The 12,298-nt window shown below is 39.5% G+C and overlaps 1 protein-coding gene across 1 annotated transcript; it reads right to left on the bottom strand.

Annotated features, from left to right (window-relative positions):
• Nucleotides 1-5,646: 5,646 nt before the first annotated feature.
• Nucleotides 5,647-7,754, bottom strand: olig2 (oligodendrocyte lineage transcription factor 2). Its single transcript, XM_042495284.2, has 2 exons — nt 7,615-7,754; nt 5,647-7,139 (listed from the first exon to the last, which is right to left on the bottom strand). Exon 2 carries the CDS (start codon nt 7,115-7,117, stop codon nt 6,302-6,304), a length of 816 nt encoding a protein of 271 aa, XP_042351218.1. The 5' UTR covers nt 7,118-7,139; nt 7,615-7,754; the 3' UTR covers nt 5,647-6,301.
• Between the last annotated feature and the right edge of the window lie 4,544 nt (nt 7,755-12,298).

Raw genomic sequence — 12,298 nt, forward strand, 5'->3', positions numbered from 1 at the left:
TATAGCACAGGTAAAAGCCCCCTTCATATTTTCAATGGATTGTGTTCACTTGTGTCTCCGCCTGTGTATTCTTGTGTGTATGAAAGTATTATTTTCTTTTATTCTCTGATGGCTGAAACACATATTGCCCCTCAGGTACAATAAAGTTTAACTTGACCTTGACAAAGGGTCGGTAAAAGCACCCGCTGTCATTGGCTTACACGTCACAAAGGGTTGGTAAAAACACCCATAATTGGTGACTTTAACGTTGCAAAGGGTTGGTAAAAACCTGGGATCTGTGCCTCAAATGCCGCTGAGAAATTGAAACTCACTGCAGGGAGTGTGTATTTCCAGAGAAACAGGCGTATGGAGCAGTCAGCATTAGTCTTTGGGAGAACGGGCTGTCAGAGACAGCAGCTTACAGTCTGATCGGACATTTTTGAGACTTGTCTCGAAAATTTGAGCTGTCGAAACAATGTCACGGCACCAAAATAGCTAACCAGCTGCTGTCTTCATATAAACAGACAGATACAAAAGCTGGATCAATTTTCTCATCTGCATTTAAGAAAGTGAAAGAAATATGCATGCTTTGGACTAATCCTTCAACACGATACAAAACAGCATATGAAAAGCCAGCTAAGCAACCACTTGTTGCTTGTCTAACACACACATTCAGCGGTTTTGTGTGTGTTAGTGTCCGTCACAGTGAGTAATGGTGGTTGAGGGAGAGCAGATGAGGCTGAGTCGGAGTAAACATCAGTCCCATGGGAAAGAGTGACCTCTGAGGTCTCATATTCACCTTAGAGCTCCATCTATTCCCTTGTAAGAGTTAAATCCTGCCTTTGTCTCTGACAGCTTCTCTGTTTGTTTATCTTCTCTCTCTTATTCCTCCTTTGCTGCATCATAGACTCTGTTTCTCTTTCTGTTACTCCGCCACCTCTGATGCATCCCACCGATCTTTAATCCTTTCAGCTAACACAACATGATACGCGGAGCTGAAAGGGTGCAGCTACATCTGTGCAGTGTTTTCAGGAAGGTTTAAATCCAGTTACAACAGTGTAAGACTGATGCTCCCCTTCTGTCCAAAGTTATGAATATTTAAACTGTGACAGAATCAACCTCAGACTCTCAGCATCAATGGATAAGTCAGGCTACCACCAACAGTGGATAAGGAGCTGCTTATTCAAATCCAGTCACAGGGATGTGAAGCCCAGCTGCTATTGGCCAGAGTGATCAGCTGAAAAGATGCTACACAGTTAGTGTCTCTTTTAACTTTAGCACTATGTTAATCTGTCTAACAGAAAACTTTCTCATACGAGTTCGATGTAATTGTACCAACTTATATGTCTTCAACATTAGAGGACTAAAATATCTCAATTGTGCACCAATATTAAATAAAATAAAGTGTCTTCATTATTTTCTTACCATTTGAATTGATAAGCACTACTTACTAATCATTGTGAACTAAAGTTATTTTTTACATGAATAGATAAATCTTACATTTAAAATGCAGACGCCAGAAAAAAATGTCTGTATTGTATGTTTCTACATTTGCATGTTATTATGTGATACATTCACATTTATGTTTCATCAACTGTGGTTTATGTGTGCTAAAGTTTAGGCCCAAAAACACTTGGTTCTGGGTGGGAAAAGATCGTGTTTTGGCTTTAAATTAACCAATTAGGGGTCACGATCCTGACAGGAATAGCAGTGATGTCCATTAAATTAAAAAAAACAACTCTTTGCAGGCCTAAAAGGCCTCTGGAAAAACAGCAACAGGTTAGCTAAAATACACCCTTGTGTGGTGGCTAAAAAAGCTGGACAGGTAGCAATAGCCAGGTTTACAGATTTTCACAAAAAGGTAGGTGACATTTTCAAAATGGTGATAAAACACAATTGCGAGATGACTACGTTTCCATTGAGTGATGTAATGTGACTCACTAACATTTCAAGAAGCATGGTGACGGATGTTCACAACACCAGCAGTTTTTTGCTGTTGCAGTCACCACACTAGCCATCATTATTTGTAATTGAAGGCGACCTAAGTGTGTTATGCAAGTGATAATGAAAAGGCAAGCCCCTTGTACGTGGGAGCGGCCACATATGAGGGATTTCTCGGACATGACAGTCCACGATTTCACAGAGGAATTGTGGATTCAGAACTTAAAGATGATTCGCTCAACTTCTGAAGAGTTACGCTATGCAATAACACGTCATGTAGCGCCTGCTGTATCATGCATGAGGGAGCCAGTTCGTACTGACAAGAACAGCCATAGCATCATGTGACCTCTGAAAGCGAAAAAAGTGTTTACATTGCAGTTTTACAAAATGTGTCTTTTTCAAATAGACAGAAATACCACCTCATGTAAGTATAAAAACGTTTTTTAAAACTGAGGTGTTTCCTTTAGGCATATTATATATTTGCAGTTTCAATTTGTGCAATTTGAGGGTTAATACAAACCCGCCTAATGACTCATTAAAAAAAACAACATTTTTTTCTGTTTGTTGATCTCTGACAGTTGCCTGCAGCTTGGCAGCATCTCTTCTAGGTGTCACACCATCCAAAATCCCCTCAAAGGCAGCTCATATACTAAGTCACTTTAGTTTGCAGAAATGTACAATGCCAACATTTTCAACAAATATAGGTGCTTCCACATAGGGTATGATGCCAGTCTGACGTATGAAAATTCAACACCTCCTCACTCCCAAAACTCATCACAGCCAGGCCAGTGGCCCTACACATCAAACTGTGACGCTTTGTAGATTCCAGTTTCCGCTCCTTACATGCTACAGTGTCTTTTCAACGTAAACTTCAATGTCCACAAGAAACATAGGTTTCAGTATCTACACTAACAAATTCTCCCATAAAATCACTGTAAACTACTGGCAGCTAAAGTTGTCAGCATCCTATTGCTATCCTACTGTTATTTTACAATGTCACTGCTGTAATTTATTTTAACAGTATATTATCACAACATTTTACAGTAGAATGTGAGGTTTACAGTGTAATACTGTAGCTAACCTGTGGATGATATTGTGAATAACAATTGTTGCATGTGGCTTCTGTTCCTCAGGCTGACCTTTGGTGAAAGTAAACACTGCATAATGCAATAAAATCATACAAGTGTTATTGTGGCTCAAAAAAGCATTGAGATTTATGATCTTTTACTGGAGTGTGGAAAAACGGTACATTACTGTAAGAATTTGTAGTTTTACAACAATTTGTTACAGTGTTAGGTTTTGACAACACTGAATCACTGGAAAAAGCCAAATCAAAAACTGTTAAAAGAAGTTTCTCCTCCATATAGACAACATCTGAAAATTGCCCTGAGTTGAACTGACTGATTTGCTCTTTGATTTAAAGACAAAGAACAGCGTATTGTACATGCTGGCTCTCTCTCATGGTTTCCTGCGACACCTGAACAGAACAATGGTTGTTAACGTTATGAGTGACCCCTTTGCTTTTTGTGGTGTGACCGGCCAAAAGGTCTGATGTGAAAAAGGCCTTTGGAAATGTGAGGGAGAGTCCAGGTGTTTTCACTTGAGCCTGATTGCACCTCTTCTCGTGGGTGTTTTCAGACAGTTGCTGACTGGCATGTCCCATGTCTGCCCTTCTTTTTCACAGTGAACTGACACCTTTAAGATTTGAGTTGTCAAATGACCAAACAAAGAAAAAATCTTGCAGAGGCTCTTCAGATTCCAAACAAAATGACAATTTTATAACTGGATTACAAATGTGAAAATAAATTGTCATAGACTATAAAAGGACTATTGCTATGAATGAGAAGCGCACAAACCTTTTCACTTTGCAGATCAGAGGTCTGATTAACTTAACCTAAAACACTTGTGTGAGTTTGCAGAGCATTTAAGGCCGGTTCTACTTTTTTCAACAACAAAAAAATAAATTGTATTTTCATAATTTATTTTTTAGGTCCAACCATCGAATAACTACCTATATTAAACTTGTCTGACATTAAAGTTTCTATGTGCATATTCAAACTACTGCTTTGTCCAACTTCAAAACTGTCTTATATTAGCTAAGTCTCCTTTTTATGCCCTATCTCTAACACAACTCAAAGTTGAAAATTGCTCCCTTTTTGTGGATGGGGACCTTTTTAGTGTGTCACCTTGATGTGGATCCATCTGACTCTGCAGTTGAAGAAGAAATCAGAGAGAAAACTGTCTAATGTGCTGCTGAACTGAATGCTGCACATGTACATACAATTTAAAGTATGCTAACATATTCATTTAAGATCAGTGGAATTGTATGCCCATATTATTCTTAGATTTCCTATTAGTTTCCACGTGCTGAGACTGTTTAAAGATCTCATACCTCACCTGTAAACAGACTGTATTTTTGCCGTATTGCACCAAATGACCTCTTCCTCTCTGAAACGTCCTACAAAACCCTGAAGGACTCTGAATAATTCAATTCCAGTAATGAGACGAATAAACAAATGCGTGCATGAATATTCAGAGATTTAGTTCATATCGTTCCAGCTTCAAAAGCCTTTGGAAAACATTGCAACAGCATGCACAATCTGCTATGCAGCTGCTGCCTTTTCCTAAAGTGCACCGGCCTTTACTCGTCACTGGCTTTTTGTGTGCATCCTCAGCGTCTGTTTACACGCTTTTTGTGGGAAGTTGACGATTCTAAATGCAGTTTTTCTGGGTCATCCTCTTGTCATACAGGCTAGAAAATAGAAATCTATTCAATATCTACATTATATCAGTCTTTTAGCTCATTACAACTAATACATTCTACAGGCGGACGTACAGGTGCCTCTAAAAGTCATCAATGGTAAACTTAAGTGATTCTGCACCAGCTGAAGTCACCTTGTGTGCAACAGCGAAGGACCAAAAACTCGGACTTTGTTGTGATCTGAATTTAATCCAGCATAAACAACTTTGTTTCATGATGGCACAAACGTTACAGTGTCATAAAATATTAGGATTATGTTCATTTTATTCAATAAATCTATGAAAAATGCACATTTTCATACTAATTTCTTGTTATTAAATACATTTCTGTATTCATTATACAGACCTCATGCATTTATGTTGGACACTTAGGTTAAGATTAAAGCTGAAGTCAAAAATCAGAAGAACTAAACACTTTTTTATTTTATTGTACTTGATTTTTTTTCTTACTTTTTTTCTGTCTGGATGTTTAATCTACACTGCACAGACACTGTTGAATCAACTGACTTAAATTATTAATTAAATTATTATTTTTTCAGTTAAAAATAAAAAATATTTAATTCCAGAAGTAATTTTATTCTCATCTAATATTTGATTAGTTACTTTGAGTATAGCAAAGACGAATATAGGTCACTGTGCCATTTTAAGGTGAAAAAGGGGCCTTTTTGTTGCTCAGCAGTTTAAAGTTTTTCCCATAGTCTATTTTTTATTGCCTAAGTGCTTTAAAATGATAACAATTATAATAAAAGGCAATTTCAGGTGAAACTGAATTTATTTGTCTTTTTAAAGCCTAATGTATATGAGATTTCTGAGTCAGAATGTATAAAAGAGCAGTTTGATGGCTTACCGTGTTTGTATTACTGTTGATGTTTTTGTAACTGTAGGCCTGTTGGTGTATCAGTGTTGTTTTTAAGTTTAATTAAACATATTTGTAATTCTATTGTGTAACAGAGATAAAAAGAAAATCACCAAAGACTTGTTTCCTTTTCAATTATTCATCTTTATTTTACATTTCATCCCCCCAACATAATCAGAGATCCATCTGAAATTCCCGTCCAAAATAAGTAAATAAATATCATTTTCATTTTTTTTTTATTAAAAAAATAAACAAGTGGTCATTGTTTGACAGAGAATGACTGATAGCCTACTGGGGAGAAAATAAGGAGAGAAGCGTTGAATAAGATAGAATGAAGCAGGTGCAACATGTATGTGAGGGGTGGGGGAGTCTTCCCACACATTAACAAGACTCTAATATATGATATCTCCGACTATTTAAACAATAATCCATCTACATATTTACACTCTGTATTTGTGGTTTGATTTGTGAACTTTGCTCTGCAGAGAGGATTCAATTTGATCTTTAAATAACTGCAGAGACTCTTAGATGCATGGGCCAGTAATACGCTGTTGTGCTTTAGGAGTTGTGTTACAGTTGAGGTTAATTACCATAAAACACTAAGTTAGTTGCAAAAAACCCCAAAGTCCCAGTAAGGAAAACCATTGCTCATTACTGGCTCCGTCGACTCAACGGATCCAGCAACAAAGATAAATAAAAAGAGTAATAATGTTTGGAGAAAGTGTCTTTAACGGCCCCAAAAGTTCGTCTCCAGATAGTTTGGAGTCACTTGGAGTCGCCGGTCAGCCTCGGCATGGTGACGGCGCTCATGCTGCTCACATGCGGAGGCGGGACTTGGCACATGCTGCACGGACACGGCATCCCGGTGCCGACGCCCCAGTGCTGGAAGCTGCTGCCCAGCGGCCCCGCGCCGGCTGCGGGCGCTTTGAGGAGTCCGTGATGGGGTCTGACCGAGGTGACGGCGGAGATACCGGGCGCTGACAGAGAGGCGGTGGAGACGGCTGGTGGGAGGAGCGGGTGGTGCACGGCCGGGTGAGAGGCGTGGGAAGCCGCCGGGTGTCCCGGCACGGGCCCCGCGTGCGTCATAGTCCCACAGGCTGCCGGGTGGAAGCCACCGTGGTGTCCGCTGCTGCCGTAGATCTCGCTCACCAGCCGCTTCATTTCCTCCAGAGAGTTGCTCAGCATCAGGATGTAGTTTCTCGCCAGCAACAGGGTAGCGATTTTGGAGAGCTTACGCACCGACGGTCCGTGCGCGTATGGCATGACCTCGCGGAGCCCGTCCATGGCCACGTTAAGGTCGTGCATCCTTTTCCTCTCGCGACTGTTTATCTTGAGACGGATGGTCTGCAACTCATTTTCGGACAGGAGTTTACGGTCTTTTTTGGAGAGCCGGAGCGCGAGCGCGTCCTCGTCGGCGCTGGAGAGGCCGCGCAGGCCGGGGAGCTCCGATGGAGAGTCGCTCTGTGTGGAGGACACGGCGCCGGAGAAACCGTGCACCGACTTTTTCAGGGTGGACAAGAAGATGTCGTCCACCTCAGGGGATGAGGGTCTGCTGGAAACGCGGCTCGTGTCTGAGTCCATGGTCTTAATCCAGCACTGTGATCTGAGGAGAGAAAAACTTTTGGTTAATTTGCAGAATGCCAAAATCCATCTAATGCCAACACAATAAAACATCAAATCAACTTTTTGGAAATCATGACAGCTCGTGATTTTTCTTTTTAGAAAAAACGTTATTGCAAATGTACCAGTTTAATTAGCATAATATAAAGCAGAAAAATGCAAACAAAATTTGGCTTTCGATAAACTGACACCCTTAACGCAGAGAAAGTATCCAAAAATGCTGCACAATTTTAATTTTTTTTAAAAGGCTAAAAGTAGCTACATTTCTTGTAAATTTGCTTCACTTTTTATCTTTAAATTGACATTTGACCACCCACTAAGTCATAACAGATCAATAAGTGCCCTTGTCTGTTCTACATTGACTAACTAGCTTCTGGCTTGCAATAAGTAAAGCAGAAGGAGAAAAGACATAAAATCTGTCTATCAGAATGTCTAAAAACAAATAATCAAACACCTACCGAGAGTGTTTCCAAGCGCGATGGTGAGAAAATCTGCACGTCAAATCCACTTGTTACTCCAAATCGCATCTGACAGCCCATTTGGCACGCCTGCGTGTGACCGCGCGCTTTTATAGCTGGCTGCAGCGCACAGAGGCCGGGTCACCGGGACAACGCAGTTTCTGTCCCCGCTGCCTCCCTGCGACCAATCAGCTCCGTGCAGGGAGGAGGGGGTTGAGGAGGCGCAGGGGAGGAGGGAGACGGAGGGTCCTCCAGCCTGATGTAATTACCAACGCACAGCATTAAGTGAAATCAGACACACTCCCTCCTACATATGGCCCCTTCTTGTGAAAATGTTGGCCCGCGTGTGGATGGATTTTATTATAATAACACAGATAATAAGACACATTTTGCCCCTTATAAGTGGAAGGTAATGTGTATCTGGATCCGGAAAAAAAGTTTTGTTTTTTTTTTGTTTTGTTTTTTTTTTAAATCAGGTCTCTTTTTTGTGATAGATTATAATTTTCCGTTTTGTGTAAAAAAAAAACCCAGTTGTTTAAAAATGTCTAAATACATTTTACACACATGTATTTATTTTAATTTTTACATTTTTATCATTATCATTATTTTGACTGAAAATTCGTTCTTTATTTTTTTAATTTTAATTTTTCTTATTTAACCATCCGAGCTGCAGGCCAATCCGACCATAAAATCCCGTCTCCCCTCCAAATGAACAGTAATAACGGGTCGAAGCCTCATAAGCAGCTCAATATGTTTCCTGCTTGCAGTTTTGCTGTTAATATGGTCCGTTGTTACCCGCTGTCGACCAGCAGCTGCCGTTAAAGTGCATCTTTAACGTTAATTAATGAAGTGTGCAAAATTGTTTCTAACGGTTATGATCCGTAACATTTCAATTAGTCTGCAGAGAGCGATAGCGCTGCGGCCTGCTGCTGGCGCTCAGACGGCCTCCGGCTGACATAAGGGCCCAAACCGGTGATTTGCTCTCGGACGTAACTGAAGCTGACAGCAGCATTGTCCCCAAATATGAGTTGGATTGTGCAGTCAGACGCAATCAGCGCTAATTGCCTGGACAAGTTGATCTGTTTTCATAAGACTGGGCTCGGAATATCCCATCTGTATTTTCTTACTAATAAAATAGATAAATCAAAGTTCGTTAAATATGTTATTTTGCAGACTCAGCTACGTGGCTGCAGAATTGAATAATAAATTGGTGAATAATCAGTTGCTGCATTGCAGGTTGGACTTGTGTTAAATTCCCTTTTTGTTGTTTGATTGGTTTTTATTTGTTTTGTTTTGTTTGTTGATGTTTGTAGTTTACATTGCCCCATTTCGTTTTTAATGTATGCCTCTGTCTTACTTATATATCATAATAATGTAATAATACTTATGTATTATAGTCTTGTGAATTCTTGAAAATATTTTGGCTGTTTATATGTCCCTGTACTTGTCTTCATTAGGGTCTGTTGTCACTTTATTACACAATGTGAAAATAAAATAAAATAAAATTTAGAAATAGAAGTAGGCTTTAAAAAAAGAATAATGAGAAATGTAAAAGATGGGTTGTAATTTATAAAACACACACACACACACACAAAACAGTAAAAAAAATAAACAGTTATATATTTACCCTTTTTGTTTTTGTGTTTTAAAATGATTACAATAAGATTCATTAAAAATCCATAACTTAAATAAAATTAAATGTTCAATCAGTATACCCTTAATCAAATGTAGATGTGTTAAATATCTCATTAATTTTTAAATTACTCTATTTATTTTTTTGTCTGTGGTTACTTAGTTCCGTTACTTTCCCGAAATAAGACTTTGTGCTGTTGCCGTGGTTACCTGCAGTGTGATATACCTTGCGCACTGATATAGAACGTTGGTTTAACAGTTAACCGGAACTATGTTTGAGGGGCTCGCGTTCGATTGTAACGGACACCTGCCAGCCAATCAGAGGCCGACATTTCCCAGTCACCGTCAGTTAGGTGTTGTATCGATCCGCCAAAGACGTCACAAAATCAAGGTCGTTTCACACTCACACGCACACACACACTGTACTTTTCTCCTCTGTCCGTTGCGCTCGCGTGTTTGGTCCCGTTAAATCAGATTATGGTAATGAAGGCGGTAAAAGTGGCATTTTAAATCAGGAGGTTTGTATCTGTGCCACCTCTTGCTTCATTAGACATTCCCACACTCTCACTGATGCTCCGGACACACACACACACACACACACACACACACACACACACACACACACACACACACACACACACACACACACACACACACACACACACACACACACACACACTGCAGCCTTTTCCTTCAGCTCCCTTCACATCTTTTGCATCATCATTTTAAAAGTCCAGTTATTAGCTACAATTAGGCTACCTTGTACTAGCAAAAAAAAAAGGGTGTAAAATTTACATCCAACGGAAATTATGAAGGCTTTGTGGTCGTTAATAGCACATATTATTATATTATTTAGTCTTCTAATCTTAATTTTGCAACAGACTGAAACAAAATCTAAATATAGCCATGAGTCTGGACATCTCTAAATTTTGTTAGGCCTGTTAGATTAATGTAGGCTAATATTATCAGCTTTAGGAATATGCTGGGGCCCCAAACTAAGGTTGAGAAATACCTGCTTATGAAATTAATATTTAATGACAATAATCTCTGCAAAACTAATAACACATGGTTAACTTTTGGTACAAATAAATAAATAAATAAATAAATAAATAAATAAATAAATAAATAAATAAATAAATAAATAAATAAATGTCCTCAAATTTCTGCAAAATTGTGACATTTCAATTCCTACATTTTAAACAGCTGTCAGTCAGCCACTAGGCCTAATGTTAAAAGTTATCATGATGAATGGATTCATGCTCTCCCGCTCCACATTTATTTTTTCATAAACAAAAGCTTGTTCACAAAGAAAAAAACCCTGTATGTTTCATACTCCAGTGGTCAACTGGAAGAAGTGCATTTCACCCCTCAGTCAGTTCATTTGCAACATCAAATTTGGTAAGAAATATCTCCAAAATTGCTAAACAACAGCACTGATCCAACCTCCACAAACATAAATAATTAAGGGGAGATGAATCCAAAAAAGCAGAGAGCCTTCAGTTACATCATCCTTGTATTTTTCTATTTCAAATAATACAGATATACCCTGTATTCAGTGTGCCTTCATCAAGCCCCTCTGAGGGTTTTTTGCACCTCTCCCTCACATTTCTGTTATTTAGTTAGCCTACTAATTTGTGAAGAAAAAATGTCCTGTTAAAATTATTTTCCATAAAATAAATCACAAACACTACAGCCGTGTGATTCCCACAACTGTGTTTCTCCGCTGCTGTATCAGCCGACACTCGCAGACTTTCCAGCAGATTCTGAAACCTGGCTGCAGGGATTAACTCCCGATTCAGCCGCATCACATTAGTGAGGTCCAGCAGTGATGTTGGGTGATCAGGTCTGGCCCACAGTTGGTGTTCTAGTTTATCAAAGGTATAGGGCTCTGTGCAGGCTAGTCAAGTTCTGGCTTTGTGCACGGAGGCCATTGTCACACTGAAACAGGAGTCGAAGCAGTATTGTTAAAAAAAATCTTTATATACTGTAGAATTAAAGTTTGACTAGAACTAAAGCGCTCAAATTGGAAAAAAAGCAGGAGCCCTAAATCGAAAGTACACAAAAGTATGTGGACGGGGTTGTTTTTAACATTTCCTATTCCCCTCCAACTTTGACTCTCCTCAACACTCCTCACCGCCATCCTCTCCTCCTTTCTCCCTCTCTCTCTGTCCATCAGTCTGGGTGGCGGTAGGCCCGGTGTCGTGGTGAATACCAATAGTGAGGAGGAGCATATGTGAGCCATACTTAATCCTGCTAATCTGCCTCCAAAATAAAAAAGAAAGGGAACAAAAAAAAGCAGAAAAGAGAGGAGGGTGGAAAAACACGAGAGAAGGTTTCTCTTTCTGTCTGGGGAGCTGACCGACTGAGGCCAAATGAACTGAAAGACATGAATAACGTCCTGGCTCTCCCCCTCCATCTCTTTCTCTGCCAAATCTTGGAACGAAATGAAGCAAAATTCTCGCTTTTGTTGAAATCTGTAGTGAGGAACGTGAGACGCCGCCTGCCACCGCCACTGCTGTTACTGTGTGTGTTTGTGTGTTGTCTCCCAGTTAGATTCACATGCAGCTCTCCTGTACAGACGATTTACTGTACATCTAACGGCAAAGTTAAGTGCCAGCACAGGAAATGAAGATCTGAACGTCTTTTGAAGAAAATCACATTGTTTCCCCAAAAAAATACTTTACAAAAGCAAACTATTGAACATGCATAACATTTGCTGAGATAAATGTTCTGTTCAAGTTCAGATAGACAGATAGATAGATAGATAGATAGATAGATAGATACTTTAGTTATCCTGAGGAAAATTCATGCTGTCAGCTGATCACTTTCACACAAACAATAAAAGCATCACAAAAATATAATAAAAACATAACAAATATAAAAAAGAAAGGCAGCTGCAGAAAAATAACACAGCACACGCAAACACACACACACACACACACACACACACACACACACACACACACACGTACAGAGCAGCGGACAGGCAGCCCTCTTGTGCAGGCGCTGGGAGCCATGTGCTCAAGTTCAAGTACAGGAAAAAAAACAAAAA

Source organism: Plectropomus leopardus, chromosome 10, assembly GCF_026936395.1.
Source record: "Plectropomus leopardus strain MGB_pleo_1.0 chromosome 10, ASM2693639v1, whole genome shotgun sequence".
NCBI lineage: Eukaryota > Metazoa > Chordata > Actinopteri > Perciformes > Serranidae > Plectropomus > Plectropomus leopardus.